We start from the raw sequence: 26,097 nt of genomic DNA, 5'->3' as shown, positions 1-26,097 counted from the left end.
CCCCTCCCCCACCCTCCATTCCTTGGGGAGATCCAGGGCCATGCCACAACCACCCGTGCATCCTCAGTGGGGCAGGAATTCAGCTTGGAGCTACACTAGCACTTACTGGGGAGCAGCCTTAGACTACATTCTCAAGGCCCTTGGGCCTGTGTGAGGCAGAGCTTGACGGAAGGAGTCAGAGGCCAGCAGCTGCCCAGAGCTGGTGGCCCGAGAAGGCTCCGAGTTAGCTCTGCCAGTATCAGAGACGGAGGGTCCCAGTAAAGGGAGAGCCTGGGTTGTGGCTCAGAGGCAGGGTGTGCTTGCGTGTTAGGGAATCTCAGGGTAGCGTAGGGAGGCTGCGGCAGAGCAAGGGTGAGCTGAGGGCAGCAGGCGAGGTCATGGCAGAGGGGCCGAGAACCTGGTGATATTCGGTCTCACCATGTTTATTAATTTGGGGGCTTACTTTGGTTATAAAAGTTTTTATTGCTAAACAGGGACCCCTTATAATAACATAAGAAACAAATTAACTTAAAGAAACAGAAGGAATCCAGTGTGGCTCTCAAATAAGTCAGATTGGTGAGTGATCGCTGACCACTGAGGGCTGGGAAGCAAGGAAGGCAGGGCCTTTCCTTGACTTTCCCACTAGGATGAATAGGTCTAGCATTCCCAGGCTAGGATTTCATCTTGAACGCTACTTCTAATCTCACGTTTCTGAGCTTTCGGGAGCCTCTGCGTCATGGCCATCACTTCTCCTCTACTTACAGACGGAGACACTGAGGTCCCAGAGACAGAGACCTTGTGTGGTTTTTGGTTTGATGTTCCTCTGGCTTGTTTGGAGTAACCCAGTGATTCAGATTCATGACTATCCTAGACATAGCCTATGCCATCCACTCCAGCCATGGGCAGCCACTGTATACCTGTGGGTGGGAGGCTGGGAGTGTGCAGGGGTCACCTAAGAGCCACCCTGGGGGTGGGCAAGGAGCACATCTGGTTCTACCTTGATTCAGTAGAGGAGGCTGGTATCTCAGGCACTGAGGTATCTGGGTCTGGGATAGTATAGGGAGGGGACCACCACCTGTTCCTTGGTGAATTGTTTTAGAAACATCAGTTTGTCCCTTTCCCAGGGGGAACTAGCCCTTGTCTAAGCCAGGGAGAAGAGGCCATGGTAGCTGGGTGGTGGTGGTGGCGGCGGCGGCGCACGCCTGTAATCCCAGCACTCTGGGAGGCACAGGCAGGCGGATTTCTGAGTTCAGGGCCAGCCTGGTCTACAGAGTGAGCTCCAGGACAGCCAGGGCTATACAGAGAAACCCTGTTTCGGAAAAAAAAAAAAACACAAAAAAACCAAAGTCCAAAAAACCAAGAGAGAGAGAGAGAGAGAGAGAGAGAGAGAGAGAGAAGGCCAGGATGAGAACCCCTTCACCTCTGATTTTGCTCATGCTGTGTGTTACCTTGAGGATGGTGGTGGCCCCAGTGATAGACCTTTAAGTTCCACAGGTGTGTCAGGAATGAGAGGGGTGTCATCCTTGTCCTGCAAAAGAGAAATCCCTGTCCTTATTGGTCCAGTCCATGGTACGACCAGTTCTTTATGAAGCGTGTCTTGGCAGGGTCACTTTCTGCATCTCAAGCTCTCCATGAGGTGTGGTGAGGGAACTTCTAGCTGTCTATGTGTGAACATCTTCCCAACACTGACTGAGAAAGATCCACAGGGGTTAGGTGGTAGGGTTGGAGTTCTAGATTTGCTCCAGAGTCCTATTGACTGCAGGCAAGTTGCTTATCCCAACGTGGGCTGGGCTGCTCTCGCTTTAGGAGATGGTGTGATTTCTCTAAGCCTCGGTTTACTCAACTGTGTAGTGGCAAGTACACACCTGTCTGAAAGAAGTTGAAATAAGGCTACGTTTATCTGTGTCATTAGGGCTCATACCTATATAATTATATGCAGATCAATGCAGTGCTTCATGTCTCCTATGTGCCCAGCCTGTGAGCCTTGCCTGCTGCCTGTCCATTCTGAGCTCTCTGCTGTCTAACCTGTCTCCATGCCCCAAAGGTTTGTCTGCAGGAAGGCCTCACCTCTGCATACAGGCGGTCCATCCTACAGGCTGTAATGGCTGTGGGCCCCGACAGGAAGATCTCCAGGAAGGCGAAACAGAACAGAGCCATCTCTAGTCTTTGGATGTAGATCTGCGGGGAATGACAAGAAGAAGGATAGGGTATCTTGCCTGTTGCCTCAGGAGAAACAGCAGGGCTTCTGCTCCCTTCAGAGGGCAGGGAGGGATTCTGAGGGGTTGGGACAGTGTCCGTTATGTCCCATGCCCAATGCTGGGCGCATGGGGGGTTAGGTCAGTGTTTCCTGAAGCAGGACGACCAGAGAGTCTCTCAAGTCCCTGGGAAAACTGGCAGTGGCCCTAAGGCTCATCTGGGCAACTCTACTCAGTGGATGGAGTTGCCTAGATGTAGAGAGAAAGTGTGTTTTATAGGGGGATGGGCGTGGGGTGAGCTGAGAGCCACTGGGGCAAAGTTCCTGACCCCTCACCCACCAGGCTGTGATGGCTGTGGGCCCTGACAGGTGGATCTCCTGGAAGAGATCTACAGGCACCGGGGAAGCATGTGTGCGGATGCAACTTGAGTCACTTTGGAACTGGCCGAGAGGCGCCCTAGAGTGGCGGTGTGTCTCCTGCTTAGAGGAGTGATGGTGAATGAGAACGGGGCTGGCTGTTGCAGACCAGACTTTAAGCCTTCACTGTACCCTGGACTTGGTGCATGACCTCTGGCCACTAACTTATCCATTTAGAATCTCAGTGTTCACTCCCATAAGATGGGGGCAGCAAATAGGACGTAGCCCATTCTGCAAGGCTGTTGGTAGGAGGTGCTTTAGCTGTGGAATCAGTAGTTCTGGGGTGTGGTCTAGCAGTCACCTCGCTGCTCAGCACCAGGCAGGGTATTCCCTCTCTCTGAGCCTCAGTTTTCCCATGTGTAACAGGAGGACTGGACAGTTTCCTGCTGTGGACTCATGAGAAGGCCAACCATGCCGCTCCCACCTTGCCTCCAGAGGGAGGTGTGTAGATTGGCGGTGCTGCCTGGTTCCGGGACAGGTTTTCTGAGCATTGGTTGCTTCTTCTCAGCTGAGCTCAAGGCTATTCCCTCCTTGGGCTCAGAGGACTCGTGAGGGGAGGGGAACTCACTGTATGGTTCGGGTATGGTCTCCAGATTGGCCATGGAAAAGGACTGCCCAGAAAGAGGTCCTTGGCCATGACAAAGAAGCCGGCCAGTGCGCAGAACAAGCTGGTGACGTTTGCCAGCACACACAGACTCTTCTGCAAGCAGAGTTGAAAAGTTAGAGCCGGCGACCAAAGCTTAGTGATCCAACTCAAGGACCCTCGCCCTCCTTCCAGGAAATCGTGACGCTCTCACCCCCATCTGGAGGCTCTGCTAACATACCAGGCCCAGATTGCTGGGAAGGGCCCTGGCATGCTCATCCTCTGTTGGATACATTGGAAGGATCAGGAGGTGCTGTCAAATGCATGAGGCTTCTACTAAAGAAAGATGGATCACGACACACTTCCCAGTGGCCATCCTACACCAGACTCACCAGCTCTCAGAGTCTAACATCCAGAGGACGGCACAGGGAAGGGCAAGAAGAACCTGAAAGGGTTCTGCCCCTTATCTATCTATCCATCTATCCATCTATCTATCCATCTATCTATCTATCTATCTATCTATCTATCTATCTATCTATCTATCTATCTATCTATCTATCTATGTGAGTACACTGTAGCTGTCTTCAGACACCCCAGAAGAGATTTTATTACAGATGGTTGTGAGTTGCTGGGATTTGAACACAGGACCTTCGGAAGAGCAGCCAGTGCTCTAAACCGCTGAGCCATCTCTCCAGCCCCGAGGGTTCTGGCCCTTAATTCCCTAGGGTCTTCCTTCCTCCCTATCTATCCCGCTGGGGTCCTGAAACAGGCCCCTCGCCCACCGTCAGACAGGTCTCTGCCAGGCATTTCCTGCCCCTGCTGGGTCATGTGCCCATTCTCTATAACCCTCAAGAAGCTCAAGGTCATGGTAGGACCTAAAGTCCAGAATCAAACCCTTGGGCTGTGCTGAGGGGAGAGTGTGGGATGACTTCTCCAGATCACAGTTGATGGGGATAGAAGTAGACACCAAGAGAGGGCGTGGGGTGGAGAAGGTGAGGACCTGAGGGCTATCGAGAATCTGCTTTAGGACCTGGGGAAGGGATGCAGAGCCAGGTGGTCCTCGGGCTGATGGCTTAGGGGTTTAAGTTGCCATGCCACGAATGAGGTCAAAATGTGCTAGATTTGCTCTGAAGAGTGATAGGCAGTTAGGTTTGTGAGAGGAGGAGACATCATCGTGTTTCTCAGTGGTGCAGGCAGGGGTAGATTGTCCTGGCTCAAGTAAATAACTTCCACCCATGTTCATGTAGGTGACACTAATTAAAACACAATGGGACACAAACCCTCAAACAAAACAAAACAAAACAAAACAAAACAAAGAAATGAAAGAAGGAGAGGGACTTGAGTGCTGAGGGAGGAAGGAAGGGTTTGGTGGGAGGGGGGGAAGGCATAAGAGGATAAAATGGGAGCAGAGATATGATCAAAATATACAATGCATATCCATGGAATTGTGGAAGAATAAAGATTTGACAGATTTGGAAGGAAGCCATGATGCCTAATCTTCATTGTTAACTTGAGTAGATTTAGAATCACCCAGGAGACGCGCCTCTGGGCGTGTCTGTGACGGTATTTAGAGAGGTTTGACTGATGAGAGAGGACCCATCCTAAAAGCAGGTAGCATGATCCTGTTGGTGGGGGAGGGGTCAGATGAGCACGGTGTTCATCTCTCTGCTCTCTGATCCACTCAGACGTGAGTGAGCGAGCAGCCTCCTGCTCCTGCTGCCAAGTCACCCTCACTACGGTCGCCTGTACCCGCTTAAACCTTGAGTCACTCTCTGTCAGGCATCTTGAAAAAGCAATGAATAAAGAGGCCAAGGTTTGTTCTAGAAGGAGGGGTGCATTCCTGAAGCTGTTCCTGAGAGGGCAGGAGCTCCAGGCGGGGCGCCCCTTCTTCCCTGTCAACTCTAGTCACCTGGAGCCTCTTAGATGCGTCCTATATCCTGAAGATGCATTCCGGGTCACCCCTGCATGCAGATGCCCTTGTCCCTCTCCCTGGCTTTGAGAGAAGGATCTCAAGGTGCCAACTCACCAGAGAGGTCTTGGGAAATGTCACTGTAGCCATGGCTAAGAACCCTGCAACGAGAAACTGCAGAGCAGGTTTAGAGATCAAAGGAGAGGAGTCGACGTGCCTTGAGACCCCAGAGTCCCCCTCATTCTCTAAGAAAACAGACCCTTGTTGGCAGGTGAGGTAGAGGACACACTTGGACAGAGCAAGCCCTCGCCAGCCTCTGCCCTCAGTGCGCTTACCCATGGAAGGCACAAACCTCCGGACTTCGTGCGGGTCGCAGCTAGGTCACAGGAGCCAACCGTGCTCCCGTACTAGGGAGGACATTGCTTCTGGCTCTGAGGCCTAGGGTGTTTCCAATCTATCTTGCATATGTGTGCTGAATCCTTGCTGTGTGCCCATCCTGGGGAGCCCGGGGTGTTAGGCACCTCATGTGTAGAAATACCTGTTACTGTAGCAGGAATGCCAAGCTGGGGCAGTGGGGCTGGAGGGCTGATGGGAAGCTGGGGATGGGGGTGAAGACGTTTGCCCAAGAGGACACTATGGAGCTGGGGCTAAGTGTGAAGGCAGTATCCAGGGCTAGGACAGTGCCTGGAGTCCTGGAGGAGCGTGGTTCTTCTGGGGGAATGGTGTGTGTGTGTGTGTGTGTGTGTGTGCGTGCGCGTGTGAGTCCCATACCGCCTCTCATTCTGGTTGATGGCCCTGGAAGGCAGGAGTTGTGGATCACAGCTGTGTGTGGCTGCACAAAGAGCTCAAGAGTGGTGAAAGGCTCTGGCCACAAAAGGCCGGGTGTTCAGAAGCCTTGTGAACCTAGCTCACACCGGCTCTTCTCTCTACCCAACATACACGGTCATTTAAAGGAGGGTCCTCAGGCCCACAGTGGCAGGCACTCTCAGGAAGGAGCCAAGGACAGTGTAACTGAGGGGATGGAACACAGAGAGGGAAGGTGGAGGCGGGCAGACCTGCTCTCTGTGCCTCTTGGCTGTACTCAGCCCCCAGCACCAGGGCCTCCCAGGGGCCCCGTGTACCCCTGTACCCACTGATTCGGGCTCTTACTCACAGAGACAGCTCCCCAGAATGGATACCAGCACTTCAATACCACCAAGTGCAGATCCTTGACTGTGGAGACCAGGTAACCACCAAAGGCCAGGTGTGCAAAAGCAATGGCGATGTGAAAGCCCTGGGTGGGAAGCCAGAAGTAGCTAAAATGAGGCGGCAAACGGCTGGCCCTGCACACCTACCAGCACCTGGACCTGCTGGTGGGAGTTCCTTTCCTTACTTCTCAGGGGTCTTGGTCATCCCCAGGGCCCACTGGAGGGACAGGCAAGGATGTCAAAACCCCACTTAGGGCATGACTGGCATCTTGGGCCCTGTTCACACTCCACAAAGCACCAGCCTCCCTGCTGCATATGTTTCACTTTTAGGATGAGTGTAACTGGGAGCTGGGGGCTCTCCCCGCCATTAACCTCTTCCCTAGGTGTCACCTCCCTACTCACACCCAACTTCTGCAGAAGGTCGCGTCCCTCTAGGGCTTTCTCAAGGTGCACATCTGGAACCAGATGCTGGGGTTGGGCCACTTTCAGTACAGGTTGGGCAGGTCCTAGGTTCTGCCATCGAGAGACTTCTCCAGTAACACTACTGGGAATCACTGCGGGAGCTTGTCCAGCCATCGACTCTGGCAGGGAACCCTGGCTGTAGACTAAGAAGAAGGCCTTGTTAGGGTTGAGCTTGTTGTGTCTGAGGCTCGGATGCAACTCTTGCTGTCACCTCTGCGCCCTGGACAGTGGTGGTCTTGTCCAGTAGCTTGTTTCCAGATGGTAAAGCAAGGCTTTTTTTTTTTTCTCTTACAGCACTACACCAGGCTGCTAGCTCCTCAATAGTGCTTATTCCTCCCTCCTCAAACCTCCTCTCCTGGGCTTAGGTTTTTCCAGCAGTCCGTCTTTTAAAGCCGTGGTTGGTAATGAACCTACAGAATGCTTGTGCCCTGTTGCCTTGCCCACCTTACCTCCAGGATGGGGCAGACTGCCCTGGGGTGAAGGCAGACTGGCAGGATGGGAGGAGCAGAGGGAAAATTTTTTGGTCTCCTCTCCCAGGCTCAGCTAGGTGAAGAGCCACAGACCCAGCTGTCTGGTATCTTAAGGAACCTTAGGGTCTTGGTGATTTAGACTCAGCCTCAGACTTTCTGCAAATATCTGCTGTTTCCTTAGCTGTGGGAGGCAGAGACAGAGCTAGGAGGATCCTTCAGCTTTTTAGTGGGCCAGAGTATGAGTCTTCCAAGCAGACAGGCTGGGCCTAACCCTGGTTCTACTTCTGCATCTCAGTGTCTAAATCTGTTTCTATGGACACACAGGAACACTGGTGCTTGCCTGCGGGTGGGCTGAGAGGATTAATTGGGCCAGGGGTAGAGGTTAGAGTTTAGTAATAAAAGCTAGTGATACCTGCCCTACAGCCCGAATCTCACCAGGCGTTTGTCTGGTTCTCTGCTAAGACAGATCCCAATCTAATCTCCAGGATGGGAAGCTCGTTGCTTCCTTCTGACTCCTGCTTGGAGCTACTGACCCCACCGGAGGCCCTGACGACCCTCCCCTGTTTGTTTCTGCTGTGGAGAGGGGACACTCACCTGGCCCAGGGACCTCTGATGTGGGCTTCAGCTGTGACTTACCACCCAGAGCTGCTCCAGCACAGAACCACGGTGGAAATCAGAATGCCTTTATGGCTTTAGACTTTGGATTCTTTTCTTTCTGGGACCCACCCCTTGCTCACTCACACTCCCAGGTAATCAGAGATGCACGTCTGGACTGGATCCTTCAAACCCACCCGGCTTCCAAACTTGGGCAGGTGAAAATCTGAGTCTCCTTCCTTCGTCTCCCTCCAACAGCCGAGACAATTACTGGTGCAGTGCTGACATTTCAGACAATATATGCACTAATGAAGGCATTTGTCACGTTGGTGGAGGCAGCGTTTGAATGATTTGATTATTAAAATTTTCAAATTTTTATTTGTGTGTGTGGTTGATGTGCGTATGTGATTGATGTGTGTCTGTGTGTATGTGTGTCTGTGTGTCTGTGTGAGTGTGTGTAGGTCAGAGGACTTTGTGAAATTTATTCTCTCTTTCCACCTTTACACGTGTGCTAAGGACTTGAACTGCTATTACCAGGTTGTTGTGCAGCAACTTTAGCTTCTGAGACACCTTTCTGGTCCCTAAAAGAATCTCTTAATTTTTTGCAAGTCAAAGTATCCACACCAGTAGTTACAATGACTCTGCTCCCTCCCCCCCTTGTGTCCCTCCTCAAATTAGCCAGGGTCATCCTAAGTTCTTGGTTGTTCTTGATCTCTGGTGGTAAGCAGGACAGATGTACTGTCATCTGTGTAAGCTTGGTGGTGTTTATCTCGAACAGATATGGGTTTAAAAGGTATGGTCATGTGACCACAAGTCGCAGGAAGCCCTGAGACTGAAGTCCACCCACCACCAAGCTTGCAGCCCATGTGACTCACAGAGGAGAAGTTATCAAAGGCGTGTCTGGATCTTGACTGTGGACATGGTGAGACAGGCAATGTGTAGCTTCAAGCTGTCCAGTCTGTAGCATGCAGAACTAGACGACTACTGTGGTTTTTCTATCTATCTTTTCTCCAGTTTTTAAAACGGAGAATACACATTTAATTGTTAATATTTAATATATATATATATTAAAGTGTATGAAGCATTTTCAGTTAGGTAAATTTGTATGTGTGTCTGTGTGTCTGTGTCTGTGTGTGTGTGTGTGTGTGTGTGTGTGTGTCTTATTCATGTGTACATCTGTTCCTCTACCCATGCATGTATGTTTATGGTTGTGTGTTTGTGTGTATGTGTGAGTGTGCACACATGTACATGTTGAAGCCAGAGATCAATGTTGGGTGTGTTCCTCAATTATTCTCCATCTTACTTTTCTTTCCTTTTTTAAAAATGACTTTTTTTTAAGGTTTTTTTGTTTTTGTTTTTGTTTTTTGTTTTTTTGTTTTGTTTTTGGTTTTTCAAGACAGGGTTTCTCTGTGTAGCCCTGGCTGTCCTGGAACTCACTCTGTAGACCAGGCTGGCCTCGAACTCAGAAATCGGCCTGCCTCTGCCTCCCAAGTGCTGGGATTACAGGCATGTGCGCCACCACGCCCGGCTGATTTTATTATTTAATAAGTACAACTGTTTTTGTTTGTATGTGTGTCTGTGCACCACATGCATGCCTGGTTGTTTTGTTTGTACGCATATCTGTGTACCACATGCGTGCCTGGTACTCGCAGAGGCCAGAAGAGGGGGTCAGATCCCCTTGAAAGAGTTACTGAGAGTTGTGAGCTGCCATGCGGCATGTGATTGCTTGGGAGGAATCAAACCTGGTCCTCTGGAAGAGCAGCCAGTGCTCGTAACTACTGCTGAGTTGTCTCTCCAGCCCTCTTACTGTGTTTGTGTGTGTGTGTGTGTGTGTGTGTGTGTATACACACACACACGTGCGCATGCGTACATGAAAGTTTGTTTTATTAATGTTGCCTCACAGTGGAATTAACCTGGCTATCCATCAACAGGTAAGTCAATTAAAGTGATAGAGTAAAACAAAATGTTAGTAGTATTAAAAATAATAAAATAAAATTACAAGATGTTACAGATAAATCTCTAACATTTCATCCAGTAAAAAGAGTCAGACACAAAGAAACACACATACTATATAATTTCATTTGTGTGATGATTAAAAGCAGGCAGTGCTAGTGAAATAAATAAGAACCCAGCTTTTTACAAAGCTTCCCACCTTCTCTGAGCAGAACTGACTTTATAGTGGGAATAAAGCCAAGAACTTGTTTCTTTGTCTCACCCACCTCTGAGTGTGTAGTCTCAACAATTGTGGAATGACCCAATCGGGAGCTAAGTAAGAGCTCCGGGTGTAGTGAGAGCGCCTCCTACAGATTCTCCTGCTGAACTACCACCCTCTTTGTCATCAATTAGAAACTCAATCTGATGGCAGCTGAGGGGGGTATCCTTGGGGTATGAAGGATTAGAAGGCTATCAGGATGAGGGCCTGTAGTTGAATTCTAGTACATTTATCAGAAACAGAGATAAATCGGACTTGTGTGCAAGATCTTTCTGTCTTTTGCTGAGTGATGCCTTGTGCCGCCTTTAGACTTTGGCAGAAGGCCACCACTATATGTGAACCTTTGACCTTCAATCTCCAGAACAGTGAGGGAAACAAATCTCTCTTAGTTTTAAAGTTATAATGAACCCAAGGTCTCTCATGGACCCCAGAGCTCACTGATTCAGATAGGTTCGCTGGCCATGCAAGCCCATGGGTTCCCCCACTCTGTGCCTCTCCAGAGCTGGGATTACAGACTCGTGCCCCCGTGCCCAGCTACTGGCGTGCACACTGAGGATGCCGACTCAGGTTCCTACCCACGGAGCCATCTCCCCTGCCTCCGCTTAAGTTAATTTTCATATATGCAGTTACCCATGTGACCATCATCGAAATCAAGGCATGGAGATGTCCCTAACTGTAAGAAGTTACCATATTCTGCCTGCTCTCAATGGGGGTACTTACCGGAACCTCTGATTAACCATGGGCAGCCCTCAGAAGACACCCAAGCCTAAAAAGCAAAAGCCACCACATTGAGACCAACCTAAAATCTAAGCCACACTGTTTATTTTTCTCCAAAGTATAGATGACACAAGCCATATGTCAGGACCTGTAAACACTGGGCTGAAGATGTCTTCTTATTTCTATGGGGACCAGCCTGTTCCCATGGTAACCCTCAGGGGCCTCTCCTGCTTTTCTGCAGGGTTGGGGGAGTATGGAGTGGTTCAGTTTCCTCTGCAGCCTCCTGTCCTAGTACGTGGGCAGATCCAGAGTCAAAACCAATCTTCTGTTACAAATAAGGGGAAGGAGATTCCAGGGTGGAGGAGAGAAATGTCCTTAGACCTAAGGACAGCAGGGAACCAAGAGGTGCTGGATTAGTCTTGATGCAGTTTAACTCTTTAGTTTCCAGGTGGGAAAATGAAATCCCAAAGGTGTAACAGCAGATGACAAAGGACAGAGCTGTGTGACAGGGCCAGAGCTCTGTGCCTCTGAAATGCCATTTTATTCTGGAGCATTCTGAGGTCTCTGTGCTTAATGATCTTGAAGGCAGACCCGTGAAACCTCTGTGAAGCCAAGATTTCCCGTGATGAGCAGGGGACTGCTGAGGAGCATATGGGATGTCTTTCAGGTGACAGGGCTGAGGGTGGGGTGGCGTTTAAGGACACACCCTGAACACCAGCTTTATGCCTTTTTTGGAAAGACACTACTGGAGGACTTGGGAAACGGATGAAACACTTCACTCAGTGACACAGTGCATGTGGCTTGGAGAGCCTCGCTGGGGAACCGCTGCCTCGGAAACGGCCAAGGTGAGGGTGGAAAGACGCTGGGTAGAGTGGGAAGCCTGGACTCCAACCTGCAGACGTTGCAATCTCCTACTCCGATGACTCTTTGGGCATGTATGCCACGTTGTCATAGGCAGGGGGCGGAGAGACTGCTGGGCTGGGGATGTTGAAATCCGTGCCAAAGGCATTGGGTAGGAAAATCACAGACTGCAAAGAAAAAACAAAACAAAACCAAACAAACAAATTCTGGGTGTCTCTGGTCTTGGGGGAGCGTTGCAATAATGCCATCTTGTGGACATTCTGAGAACAGCAGCTCACATAAAAACATTTACACAAAAACATCGTGTAATTGACATTTCAGCAAACATTTTCTGGGGTCAGTTATGAGCTAGTGTTTGGACACACTCCAGCTAGTAAAGCAGACAAAACCTCATTCTCTAGGGGCTAGTGAGCTGATATTTCCTTTCTGGAGTCTCTGCTGAGTTCGGGGCTTCTTTAGTTCTTGCCCGAGCTGGTCCCTGGCTGCTTCCACACTAGTAGCCATTCACTGGGCTCCTTGAATCTAGTTCATCCTCCTGCACCAACCTTAAATAGCACCCGCCAGCCCCTGGCTGCAGTTTCCTGCCTAGGCAAGCCTTTGTGCTATCAGAACCCCCTCTTCCCACGCTCTTTTTGTCCATCGTCTCATATTTTCCCCTGGAAAAATGACCTTAACTTCTACTGAGTCAAGATGTCTTTTCTGATGTGTCTATCTGTTGCCAGTCTGTGGGCACCTCTGCGTATGGTGCGCTCCTCGCCCTCCCAAACCCTGTCCTCCGATTCCGGAAGGATCTCAGCTCTGCCAATAGAGTTGGCGCCCCCTGTGGCCATAGGTTGAATAGTCCCATTTCACAGCTCGGCTGCAGGCATAACCTCTTCCTAGATAACAGGCTCCCTTGGGGGCTCTGGACGTGGTGTGAGAGCACTCACTGCGTTAGTTTGGGCACGGGTGGCTTGGCACCCAAAGTGGGTGGCAATGACAGCAATGAAGAACTCCAAGATGGTGAAGATGGTCAACACGGCAAGGTAGCCCCTGCCCACATCCTGAGAACACAAATCCACAGTCAAGGCAAACAGCGTTTAAAAGTAAAGAGACCCCTGGACCAAGAATAACTTTACCAGGAAAGAGGCAGGGGTGTACCTGGATCCAGCCTTCCTGATTCCAGCCTTGGGTCCCACTCCTCCCATTCTACCGGGTCTCATCTCTCTTCCCCAACCCCTTCCCCACCCTTTCCCCACCCCTTCCCTACCCCCTTTCCCACCCCTTCCCCACCCCTCTACCCCTTCCCCACGCCCTTTCCCACCCCCTTCCCCATCCCCTTCCTCACCCCTTCCCCATCCCCTTCCCCATCCCTTCCCCACCCCCTTCCCCACCCCTTCCCCACCCCCTTCCCCACCCCTTCCCCACCCCTTCCCCACCTCCTTCCTCACTCCCTTCCCCACTGGACACTGGGGTAGGGCCAAGGTGTCAGAACACTCGTGAGATCTATTGGAGCAGCAGGCTCTGTAACTAGCCCAGGACAGCAGACTCTTGGTCTTCCCTAGGCCTGGCTATAGCCCCATCTCTCTGGGTTTATCAGCCCTTGGGACGTCTGCCAACACACCCAGTTAGTGACACCGAAGTCCATGAGAAGAATGGCTGTCCCCGCGAAGGCTGCCACGGCACTGAGGATGTTGGTACCCAGACTGCTCCTCACCTGTGGGAGGGAGAGGAACACCAAGAAGAGGCAAAGCAGAGAAAGGACACCCACTGTGCCCAGTCTCCCACACCCTCCTTCCTGGCCCGGGGGCTTGGGGTCATGAGTATTGTAGGAGGCTGGTTTTCCTTTTCCCCATTCTTTCTCTTCTCCTCCTCCCAGGAGACCCCAAGAAGAGCCCTAATGCCTCCCTCACTTCTTCCAGCTTCTTGGGAGCTTCTGGGAGGGAGGCTAAGCCTCCTAGTGGCTTTCCTGGGACATGTTATAAGCATGCATCTGCCACGCCCTGCTCCCATCTGCCTTCCCCCAGCCAGGCCCACCCACTAAGACAACTTGGTGGCTGTTCTCCTGGGGACCCTGCGTCTGCCTGCTCTGAATGTCTGTGAAGACTTTATCTCCAGACCCTTACCATCTTCCTTGGGTGGCATTTTGCAAGTGTTCCATCTCCCCCTTCTGTATGTGGATGTTTAAATTCCTTCTGTGGACACTTAGAAAATCCCCAAGGAGTGTTTGTTGAATGAGCCAAATGAGGGAGCAGATGGGAGCAGGGCCCTGCGTGACACCTAGGGGAGTGGGCACCGTCCCCATCCCTGGTTCTCTGTGTCTAGTCAGACTTACCAGGCAACTGGTGTGGTTCCTCTCAGCTGCTACGGAGAGGGACCCAGAGATGATAAACTGTGTGGGGAAGGAAGAGGAAGCCCCGATGGGTTTTGGCTGAGACACTGAGCAGGGAACATCAGACCTAGGTCCCATTGAGAAGGTAACAGGTAGAGGACCATCAGCTTCCTTGGCTGCAGCCTGGCCAGGCATCTTGGATTCCTAAAATGTCTTAGGGGTTCTGTAAGAGGCCCCTGTCCTTGGGCATGGTGGCACATGCCTTTAATCCCAGCACTTGGGAGGCAGAGGCAAGTGCCTCTGTGAGTTCAAGGCCTGTCTGCTCTACATAGTGAGTTCTAGGACAGCTAGGGTAACACAGAGACCCTGTCTCAGAAAACAAACAAATAAACAACAACAACAACAAAAACAAACACTCAAAGAGGCCTCTGCCTTGAGACTTCAAGCCATGGTTTACTAGCACACATTTTGTTGGCATTGTATTACTAAAGTGTCACAGTGCATTCACCTTTTCATCAAATATTCACTCAACAAATATTTACCAAGTAGCAGTTGGGTGTCATGAACATAAAATGAAGAGATCTTTCTCTCATGTGCATGTGAGGGCATGTGCATGCGTGCCTCTGTGTGTGTGTGTGTATGTGTGTGTATACTTGTGCATGCATACCTCTATATGTATGTATATATGTACTTATGCATGCATGCCTATGTGTGTACTTGTGCATGTGTGCCTCTGTGTGTGTGTGTATACTTGTGTATATGTGCCTCTGTATGTGTATGTGTACTTGTGCATGCATGCCTCTGTGTGTGTGTGTGTATACTTGTGCATGCATGCCTCTCTGTGTGTGTATACTTGTGTATATGTGCTTCTGTATGTGTGTGTACTTATGTATGCTTGCCTCTGAGTGTGTGTATACTTGTGCATGCTTGCCTCTGAGTGTGTGTATACTTGTGCATGCTTGCCTCTGAGTATGTGAGTGTGTGTATACTTGTGCATGCTTGCCTCTGTGTGTGTGTATACTTGTGTATGCATGTCTCTGAGTGTGTGAGTGTGTGTGTATACTTGTGTATGCATGCCTCTGTGTGTGTGTGTGTACTTGTGCATGCATGCCTCTGTGTTTGTGTGTGTGTGTACTTGTGCATGGTGCCCCTGTGTGTGTGTGTACTTGTACATGCATGTCTCTGTGTGTGTGTATGTGTGTGTGTGTATTTGTGCATGGTGCCCCCATGTGTGTGTGTGCTTGTACATGCATGCCTCTGTGTGTGTGTGTGTGTGTGTACTTGTGCATGGTGCCCCTGTGTGTGTGTGCTTGTACATGCATGCCTCTCTCTGTGTGTGTGCTTGTACATGCATGCCTCTGTGTGTGTGTGTATGTGTGTGTGTGTACTTGTGCATGGTGCCTCTGTGTTAGAGTCAACCTTGGGTGTCACTCAGGAGCTGCCCACTTTGGGTTTTGAGGTACTACATCTTGTGTGGACTTGGGCTCACTGATCATGCCAGGTGGTTGGCCGGTGAGTCGCGGGCAGGGTGGCCAGTGGTTGTTTCTCCAGCTCTGGGTCTCCAAGCCCAGCTTGTCTTCTGACAAGGGGGAAGGAGGCACGGACTCAAGCCCTCGCTCGCTCTTGCCGTGCAAGTGCGTTACACACCGACCTCTCTCCCCAGCCCTGGGAAGTTCTAAGATAATGACTGGATTTGGAGTCACACATGCCCTGCCATGGCCTCGGGACCCTGTTGTCTCTCGAGACCCACTCTCAGGCTTTTGTTTATTACCCTGTCCACCACGGGAATGGCACGCATTTTGTGACAGATTTTGAAAAAGGAGGGATCTTAAAGAACAGCGCTACCTTTGTTTCTTGCCAAGGCACTGCCCTCCTTAGATTCCTGATTGCCAGCATGTCAGCGTGTTCCTTCCCCCCCCCCCCCCGCCCACTGTGGGCTACTAGAAGCAGGGCGGAGAGCTTGTTCCCAGACATTTAGCTCTAGCCGTGACGTTCCAGCAATGCTGGCATCTCAGAACTCCACTTTTAGGGGCTTCTGAGCTCTTGCTGAGATAGTTTGGGATTTGCAGAGGGGATTCCACCGTCACGCACCGCAGAGCTTCAACAAAGACCCCATTAAGCTCACCCGAAAGCCCGTGCTTCCTGGAGATAGCTGGAGGCTTCCCATTACCAGAGGCGATGGCACCTTTGGTAAGGCACAGCAGCAGTGCCATCCTGCAAACTCTCTCTCTCAGAGCAACCTCAGAGCAGGCAAGGACGCCCTCATTTGGTTCTCTGGTCAGGTATGACCAGAAGAATAGACATAGGGCAGGGAGACTCCCTGGGGATCAGCTCAGGTAGGGCTGGAGCCCACGGAGGGAGCTGAGGGGTTTCTGGGGGGGGGGGGATGGTTGTGGGGTTAGAACTCAGGTAGCCCAGGTGTGATTGGGACCCTGGCCTGCTCGCTCCTCACCCATAGTTTCTGGTGGAACTCTGCCTGTTTGCTGGGGGGTGGGTCAGGTTGAGGTTTAGGGTGAGTGATAAGTATCAGTCCCACCTCAGTATGGTGGGTAAAACTCTAACGTAGGATGGGCTATGGCTAGGAAAATGTTGGGAGTCGGGCAGGGTGAGGTGACCTGGGCCAGGCCACTCCCTAGCGGAGGATGGCTACTCCAGCACTCACACAAGCTCCTCCCCAGAAGGGGACGCCACCTTCGATGAAGAGCATCCCCAGGTGGCCTCGTCGAACCATAAGCAGGACGCTGCCGAAGCCAAGGTGGATGAGGCCGATCAGGATCTGCACCGTCTGTGGGAAGCAGAAAGGCTCAGGCCACGGACCTGGGGCCGCGAGCTCCACACCGCCCTCTGCTGTCGGGCAAGCCCGGCTTTCCACAGCTCCTGGGGAATGATCTGGAGACTGAGGCCAGACATTTAACCAAGACAGAACCAGCTCTCCTCAGACTAGGAGGAGCTCCAGGCCAGGAGGGATTTGCCACTGGGGGTTGTCAAGCACAGCTCTGAGGTGCTTTTCTGATTTTCTTAGCCTTGGTTCCATGACTCTCAGCACGTTGGTACCAAATGCCTAGTTTGCCTTCTTCCTGTTGTCTTTCTGTAGCCCATCCCGGGGGTGGGGCCGCACTGCTTCCACTGGCTGGCATTTCCACTTGTTTTTCTTCCAACCTCTCTTCCTCCCGCCCCCTCTTATCTTCAACTCCTTCCCTTTCTTCTATTTACCAGCACACCATGGAAACATTCCCAGAAGCTGGATGGTTTTCCTAAGGGTGGGGCCTCTCTGGGAAGTGTGGCTTTGTGGTAAGTTCTGCTATTTTTGGGTTTTTAGCAATTTACATGCTTACTATCCATCACTAATTTTTAAAAACCTTAAAATTTATTATCTATCTTATCCATCAATCGCCACCTATTATATATTATATACTCTATCAACTACTTGTCTTATCTATATATTTATCCTATCTTATTTATCCATCCTATCTGTCATCTACCAATCATATTTATTTATCATCCATCCACCTCTTATCCTCTTAATCAATCTTATTCATCTACCATCTATCTGTCTTTCGTCTGTCTATACCATCTACTAATCTCTGTTTCATTCCTTCTTAGAGACTGTTATCTAAGGCCTTTCGAGATGGGAGAAGGGCTTGGAAGCCGCACTTCTTGGGCTGTCAGCTCTACAGGAGTTGGCCTCTTGCCCGTCGTTTCATTCTCCTCCCTTGTCAGCCCTTCCTTTACTCCTTACATTCCAGCCATGTCAGTATTCTGTATCTTCCTTTGACAAGCCACACCCATCCCACCTCAGGGCCTTTGCATTTGCTAGTCTTCATTATAGCTAATCCTACCCTTCACCCATCCTTTTGCCCATCCCGCTCTTGTTGGGCAGGCTTTAATACGTAAGCTATAGCCTCAATGTCGTCTCCCCAGAGGGATACTTCTGTCTTTGCTAGAGTCGCGGTTCCCCATCCATCATTCTTAATCCTCTTTGGAGTGCTGGTCCTTTATTTACTGACTTATTGGGTGAGTTCCAAGGAGAAAGGGAATCCTTGTCTGTTTAGTGCGTGAATGAATTCTCACACTTGTGCTCTGCCTCCACCTCTCCGCCCAGCAATTTTGTCTCAAGTCACACGACAAGCTGCCCTTACCCCTAAAGCTTTGGGTTCTCCAGTCAAGAACGTCTCCATTGGCCGAAGATCAGGTGGCTGGGTGGCTCTGGGCGCCTGCGCCCCCAGCGGTGACTCTTCGAACTGCATGATCCCTGGAGGCTGGCACATGGAGGTGGGCAGAATGGCTGGAGGCGGGCGGAGGCCGCTGGCGTTGCTGGGCGGGATGACAACGAACACACCATTGCTGGCAGGAGGTGCAGACATCGTGTTCAGAGAGCCTGGGGGATGAAGGCTCAGGAGATAATAAGACAGTAATAGTGATCACACATATGTTTAAGGCTGTCGATTAATAAATGGCGTATCTCCCGGCTCTTGCTTACTGAGGTCTGGAACCCAAATTCTCAGAGCTAGGAAAAGAAGAGACTACAGAAGCGAAGTGGGTTCTTGGCTTTTTTTGACTCGGATCTTAGGCTTTTTGGGCTCTTGACTCTGAACTTGATTTCTCCTACATTACGTGAACGTTATTTTATTTTTAATGCTGGGCACGGAACCCAGGCTACACGTGAGGCAAAACCGCGATTGCTGAGCCCATCTCCAGCCCAAGCGGAGTCTTGGAGAGAAGCATCTCTAAACATCCTCCTTTCCCTAGAGAGGGTGAGTGACGGCTCAAGACCTCACAGCTCGGGAAGGCGGCGCTTAGCTGAAGTATCATTCAAGGAAAGAGCAGGACGGGGCAGGACAAGCCTTTCCCTTAGCTCCCCAAGACCTACTCTGTTGACTGTGGATACAGAACCACCAGGGGGCAGCATCCTGTTCTCTTTTTGACTACCCAAGGAATAACTACCATTGGAGCCAAGATAAACGAGGATTAAGAAAAGCTTAGGTGTGGGGAATACTCTAGGGAACATTGACCTGTTAGCCAGATGTCAGGTGGGAGCCTCCCAGGGTACTGCAGTCACCAATCGAGTGGATTATATAAAGTTAAACTGCCTTGCTGGTTCTCACAAGTGGTGAAGAACCCAGCAGTCCAAGTCACAGCTCTGTGACTGAAGCCAGGATTTGCACTCTGTCCCATGTAGTCACTGTGATATAAGGGGCGAGATGGTCGCTTCTTCCTGCCCCACTTTTCTGACAAAAATGTAGGGGGAAGGGCACTAGAACCTATCTCATTATAGGCCTGGTAAAGGCCACGGTTCACACAGTGAATTGTTGTAGCATCTTCATCTGAAGTATTTTTTAACACATTATCTATCCAGCACACAATGTGTATTTACGCATGGCTTGTAGGACTGTGGTTTGTGTTCATGAGTCATTGCATCTGGAAGGTCACACGGCCTGCGAGGACCAGGCTCTGCTCTGCTCCAAGTTACTCCATATTGTGTAAAAGAGTGGCTTTGGGCTGTGCCCTGCCCTTGGTGACTGCCTGGCCCTCCTGTGAGTTCCAACAATGAGTCATGATGATGTTGTGTCTCACTGTGTGAGTAGGTACCACCACCTGCCCAGCACCGCCCATGGGGGGAGGGGGCAAACAATTTATTCCTAAGGATGAAAAGTACCACCCGGACCCTGTGAAGGAGACACCTGGCACCGTAGCAGGGATGGCCCCATTGACTTGTGACCACCCAGTGTGTGTGTCATGGGACCAACAGGCAGACTGTCCGGCGCCAGCTCAGCTTGGTTTCCACCGAGTGATGCAGAACTCCTGAAATTACTGCCAGTCTGTCTTTGTCTGACCCAGCCCTGCACTTCTCTGTGGTCCTGCATCTCCTCTACACCTCTCGGCTCTGCACTCCTGTGCCTTCAGCTCTCCAGCTGGGGTCCTTAATATTTTATCCAATCAATGCAGTGATGCAGTGCCCCAGCATCTCTAATAGCTCTCTGTCTCTGGTAAGGCTGCTTTAAACTATGCTGTGACCTCTGTACTTTTGAGGTTATTCTTTAATACACACACACACACACACACACACACACACACACACACACTGAAATGCATGATCTGAGAGTTAGCACTAATACTTAAGATCAGAATAAAAGCACACATGTTAGCCCACAGCCAGCTATAAAGGGACACTCAGGAGTATTTGGCAAATTGCAGCAAATGAAACTGATTTGGTTTGTAAATTTATTGTTAGTCAATAAATTCTGGCACTGTGGACAACACAAATGCGCCCATCTCTGTTTCTGCAATAGCAGGCTCTTGACATCACCCACCTTGTGATTCTTTGAGGACCTCAGTGGACAAGCATCTTTATGCTAGATGCCCTTGTCACCTGTGTGTCCTCCATGCCATTTGCTCTGTGATGGGCCTGATTTGTGTTGGTGAATGTAAAACGCAGGGCCCTGTTGGACCTGCCTTTGAGACACATAGCTGAGTCTCCACAAAGAGTGAAGAACGGTTCCCGGGGCTGGAGAACCTTCAAGGGACTGGCAGAGGAGGCACCGGGTGAAATCTGCTGGCATGGGCATTTTCTGTTCACTGTAGGTGTTTAATAAATGTTTCATGGGCTGGGGAGACAGCTTAGTAGGTAAGGTGCTTGCTGTATAGGCATGAGGACCTACCTGAGTTGGAGTCCCAGAAACCCATGTAAAAAGCTGGGTGTGGGCTCACACTTGTGAGCCTAGTGCTGGGGACCCTTGGGGCTCTCTGGCCTGCCAGCCCAGCCTATTTGGTGAGCTCTGGACCAATGAGCTCCAGATTCTCTCTCAGAAAACAAAGTAGTTGTCACCTGAAGAGTGACATGCAGAGTGGACCTCTGGCCTCTGTATACATGCACATGCCTGGGTACTCCCATCAGAGAGGCAGGACTCTGCATGACACATGCACACAGCTACACATATGTGAACATGCACATACATGTGTACACACATACATGTGTACACACACCCATGCATGCACATACATGCAACAGAAGAACATGCTTCAGGTAAATAGTGTTATTGAACAATAATCCCATGCAGAGGGTGGCAGGAGTCATTTGATATCTGGAAGGACTTTCTAATGTTTCCTTCAGCCAAAGCCTGGTGGCCAACATGTGATATCAAGAGCAAGGGTCTAGGAATGGTGCTGTCACATCCCACATGGTGTCGCTGAGTTGGGGCTCTGGCTTCCAGGCCCTCCCACTGAAGTGATTCTTAGCAGACATGGATACTGCTTAGGACAACACTGGCAAACATTCTCTGAAGAGACTCAGCTCGTAAAGGTTTTGGGTTTTGATCAAGTAGTTTCTGTTTTAAGAAGGAGATGCCTCTTGTAGTGTGAACCAGACACAGGCAATGAATGCATAAATAGAAGGCGGGTTTGTGTTTTAATAAAGCTTTATTGACATGGACAGAAGATGGCCTGGATCCAGTTGGTGGGCTGGAGTTTTCCAACTCCAACCTCAGAACACTGCCTGGACCATAGTAGATGGTTACTGAAATTTGCTTGTTGCTTTAGATGTCAGTTACACTAATTTCTATGATTTGGAGTAAGAAGGAAAATAAGTTGAACTTCCAGATATTTCTATACAATGAAGGTAAATATGGCTATGGTAGCTTTGGCCAGAGTTTGGGTCTTGAATGTCCTTCAAAGGCCCACATGTTAGACAAAGGCTGATATGACTGACAGGTGACAGAACTTGCATTACTCTTCTTATTTCTGTGACCAAATACCCTAAGTAAGCATGTGAAAGCAAGTCGGGGTTATTTTGACTTAACACTCAAGGGGACACTGTCTACCACATTAGGACTGAGTGTCTCTCACGTCAGGGACTGAGTGTCCACCACGTCAGGACTGAGTGTCCACCATGTCATGGACTGAGTGTCCACCATGTCAGGGACTGAGTGTCCACCATGTCAGGGACTGAATGTCCCTCATGTCAGGGACCGAGTGTCCACCATGTCAGGGACTGAGTGTCCACCATGTCAGGGACCGAGTGTCCACCATGTCAGGGACCGAGTGTCCACCATGTCAGGGACTGAATGTCCCTTATGTCAGGGACCGAGTGTCCCTCGTGTCAGGGACTGAGTGTCCACCATGTCAGGGACTGAGTGTCCACCATGTCAGGGACCGAGTGTCCATCATGTCAGGGACTGAGTGTCCACCACGTCAGGGACTGAGTGTCCACCTGTGAGGGACTGAGTGTCCACCACGTCAGGTACTGAGTGTCCACCACGTCAGGGACTGAGTGTCCCTTACATCAGGACTGAGTGTCCACCACATCAGGGACTGAGTGTCCACCACGTCAGGTACTGAGTGTCCACCACGTCAGGGACCGAGTGTCCACCATGTCAGGGACCGAGTGTTCCTCACGTCAGGGACCGAGTGTCCACCACGTCAGGGACCGAGTGTCCACCATGTCAGGGACCGAGTGTCCACCACGTCAGGGACCGAGTGTCCACCATGTCAGGGACCGAGTGTCCCTCACGTCAGGGACCGAGTGTCCACCACGTCAGGGACCGAGTGTCCCTCACGTCAGAGACTGAGTGTCTACCACATCAGGGACCGAGTGTCCACCACGTCAGGTACCAAGTGTCCACCACATCAGGTACCGAGTGTCCACCACGTCAGGGACTGAGTGTCCACCACGTCAGGGACTGAGTGTCCGCCACGCCAGGGACTGAGTGTCCACCACGTCAGGTACTGAGTGTCCGCCACGCCAGGGACCGAGTGTCCACCACGTCAGGGACCGAGCACCCACCACATCAGGGACTGAGTGTCCCTCATGTCAGGGACCGAGTGTCCACCATGTCAGGGACTGAGTGTCCACCATGTCAGGGACCGAGTGTCCATCATGTCAGGGACTGAGTGTCCCTTACGTCAGGGACCAAGTGTCCACCATGTCAGGGATTGAGTGTCCACCATGTCAGGGACTAAGTGTCCCTCATGTCAGGGACCAAGTGTCCACCACGTCAGGGACTGAATGTCCCTCATGTCAGGGACCAAGTGTCCACCACGTCAGGACTGAGTGTCCACCATGTCAGGGACTGAGTGTCCACCATGTCAGGGACCGAGTGTCCACCACGTCAGGGACTGAATGTCCCTCATGTCAGGGACCAAGTGTCCACCACGTCAGGACTGAGTGTCCACCATGTCAGGGACTGAGTGTCCACCATGTCAGGGATCGAGTGTCCACCACGTCAGGGACTGAGTGTCCACCACGTCAGGGACTGAGTATGCACCACGTCAGAGACAGAGTGTCCACCGTGTTAAAGACTGAGTGTCCACCATGTCAGGGACTAAGTGTCCCTCATGTCAGGGACTGAGTGTCCACCACATCAGGGATCGAGTGTCCACCACATCAGGGATCGAGTGTCCACCACATCAGGGACCGAGTGTCCACCATGTCAGGCAGGAGTGAGGCGGCAGGTTGCACTACATCTGTGGTGAGGAAGCACCCAGAGTGGGCAGGAAGGAGGGCGAGGCTAGGAAACCTCTAGCCCTGGCTCCAGTGAGCCACTTTCTCCAGACAGGTTCCATCTCCTAAAGCTTCCACAACTTTCCCAAATAGTGTCATCAGCCTGAGACCAAGATGTCAGGCATGTGAGCCACGATGAACTTGCAGGGGCTAGAGTCTGGGGGAGGGTCTTTGAAGGGGACTTGGGGACAGGGCTTCTCCTTTCCTCACTAGCCACATACACTGGCCATCATGTCTTACCTCCCCACAGTCTCACATAGGCAACCAACTCTAGTCTGAGTCAGAAGCAAAGCTGTTCTCTCTCTGTGTAGATCACCTCAGGTATTTGTTATAGCTAGCATAGCTGGCCCTCTCACCTCAGAGCTGGCAGTGATGGTCAGAAGTCAAAATGGACCAGACTGTTCTTGGAAACTGGCAAAGGACTGTGGTGTGTCTGTTTCAAAGCAGTGTGGTTAGCAGTCCTAGGTCATCACTGACCTTTGAAACTTGCTGGACCATTCACAGGGCACAGGATACTTCTGACACATTGCCTCTCACCTTCCCTGTGACCTTCTGATAATTTCCACAGTTTATCATCTAGGTGCACTCACTGCAGCAGAGAGGGGACGTGCGTAAGGCTACTCAGCTAGTAAACTTGAGGGGAAAGACTCAAGTCTAAGTCTATCTGTGTCTCAGCCTGCACCTGACTGTCACTGCTGCCTTCAGGGACAGTCTCTGTCATTTGCCCATTTGTTCTTGCTATTGTATTCTGATCGTTTAGTGTGGTCCTGTGACTGGTTTTGGTTAAAATCACTTGAGTGGCATTCACAACTTCTGAGCTAAGTGTTTAGTGACCAGTCCAGGGCATGATGGACAGAATTTTCCCTTTGTCACAGTAACAAGCCATCTTCCAGACATAGGCCCCTGAGTTCCCGAGTGAGTAAAGTCTTCAGGGCTGCGAAGCAGCAGGAGACCATCCTCTGCTGTCCTAATGATGCTAAGATGGCGATAGGGCATAGCCGAGTTGGTAAAGTGTTTGCAAGCCATGAGAACCCAAGTTCAATGCCCAGACTCCACGTAACAACACTGGGCATGGTGCAGTTCTTAGAGTCCAGGTGCTGAGGAGACAAAGTGAAGCGGATCCCTAGGACTTGATGGCCAGCTCCTCAGGCCGAACAGGCTAGATGCTGGCCAGTGAGAGACACTGACAAAACAAGGTGGGCGGTGCCTGTGGAATGACACCTGAGGTTGTCCTCTGGCCTCTATATGTATGTGTGCACACGTGTACACGTACTCATACATATGCACGTTGCATATATACATACATATGCACACATACACGGACACTAAGCTATGTGTTCCTGAAGCACACTCTAGCTTCTCCTGACCATTCCATCCTCCTGAAGTGGAGAAATATATGTAAAGCACTAAGATAAATCTATGTCCTCCAGGAGTCAAGAGCAGGAAGGAGCAGGAAATATATACAACAAACCAGAGAGGGTCCCTGGAAGTCACAAAGCACCTCAGAGGCTGAACTGTGAGAGATCCCAGAATTCCCACTTCCAGTAAGGACGATACTGACTTTAGACAATTCATCGCTCCTTGGCCTGAATCCTTGTTTTGTCAGAGTGGCTTGTCATTCACAGGTGATCAAATTAAAAACCAAAGGGGGCTGAACTAGCCTGTCACTGCAGTGCTTCCCCAATTAAGGCAGTTTAACAAATTAATAAGGACAATTTAATGTCCCGGAGTCAGAAAAGGCAGACTTTTAGGCTAAAAGGACATGCTTGCTTTTATAGTTGCCATGAACAGGTGAAGATCATGTCTGAGGACAATGAAGGGTCATGCGTGTACTGGGGACATTTTCTGAGGTCAGAAGGACTCTGGGCTCCCAGTGGGCTCAAGTCACCCTGCAGGGGACACTTGCCTCATTAACAGCCTGTCTCCCAGGCGGGTGGTAAGGAGTATGATCACACACAGACCCCGTGATCCTCAGGAGAAGAGAAACACCTACAGAAATAGGTTTTGCACCCTTGGCGGGGTAAGTGGCAAACCCAGGCAGGAATACATCCTGAGATTCACACTCTCCTCTCCCCTCCACCCCACCGGAAGCCGTGACTAACGGACCTGTGCTGTTCCAAGTGACTCCATCTCAGTGCTCCCACTCTTTTTACAAATAATCAGCCAGGATATCCCTACCACTCATGCATGCCTACGAGTGGAAGGAAGGGAGAGAGGGAGGAAGGAAGGAAGGGAGGAAGGAAGGGAGGAAGGAAGGAAGGAAGGAAGGAAGGAAGGAAGGAAGGAAGGAAAGCCATTGTCTTAAGGGAACAGCTGCCTGGACACTCAGGGCATCTAGGGCGGCTGTGTTGATTAGCATCTGCTGAATGAGCTGTGGTAATAACAGCCCCTCATGAAAAGCCCTTTGGAGTTTATTAAAGAGCTCTCCTACAGACTCTTGAGCAGCTCAGGGCCAGAGGTACAATGTGGGTCATTTTGTGGAGTGGGTGGGGGGAGTGGGGCAGGTCGTGGGCCTGGAAGGCTGATGTGTTGGTCGTAGATGTTAAAGCTGAGAGCAGACTCTGAAGGGAGTGATGTCACCAAGGGTGTCAGGGCACTTGCAAAAGGCAGGTGGCTGAGAAGCTGTAGGGTGTTTTTCATACCCTCCCTCTCACGGTTACAAGTAAGGTTAAAAGTAGATTTGACACTGTACCCGGAGGAGGGGA

At 50.8% G+C, this 26,097-nt stretch overlaps 2 protein-coding genes across 2 annotated transcripts; both read right to left on the bottom strand.

Moving 5' to 3' along the window:
* Window positions 1–123: 123 nt before the first annotated feature.
* Window positions 124–6,845, bottom strand: Ms4a10 (membrane spanning 4-domains A10). The gene is made up of 7 exons (XM_052165969.1): window positions 6,672–6,845; window positions 6,236–6,355; window positions 5,200–5,256; window positions 3,159–3,290; window positions 2,047–2,157; window positions 1,437–1,507; window positions 124–277 (listed from the first exon to the last, which is right to left on the bottom strand). The coding sequence occupies exons 1-7, from the start codon at window positions 6,843–6,845 to the stop codon at window positions 124–126; spliced, it is 819 nt and encodes a 272-aa protein (XP_052021929.1).
* A 4,019-nt stretch (window positions 6,846–10,864) lies between these two features.
* On the bottom strand, window positions 10,865–18,270 carry Ms4a15 (membrane spanning 4-domains A15). The gene is made up of 6 exons (XM_052173049.1): window positions 18,036–18,270; window positions 16,559–16,681; window positions 13,900–13,956; window positions 13,189–13,281; window positions 12,515–12,628; window positions 10,865–11,752 (listed from the first exon to the last, which is right to left on the bottom strand). Exons 1-6 carry the CDS (start codon window positions 18,258–18,260, stop codon window positions 11,636–11,638), a joined length of 729 nt encoding a protein of 242 aa, XP_052029009.1. The 5' UTR covers window positions 18,261–18,270; the 3' UTR covers window positions 10,865–11,635.
* Between the last annotated feature and the right edge of the window lie 7,827 nt (window positions 18,271–26,097).

This window comes from Apodemus sylvaticus, chromosome 1 (assembly GCF_947179515.1).
Source record: "Apodemus sylvaticus chromosome 1, mApoSyl1.1, whole genome shotgun sequence".
Taxonomy (NCBI): Eukaryota; Metazoa; Chordata; class Mammalia; order Rodentia; family Muridae; genus Apodemus; species Apodemus sylvaticus.
Note: the sequence above shows the minus strand (reverse complement) of the source record. Positions and strands in the feature narration are given on the sequence as shown.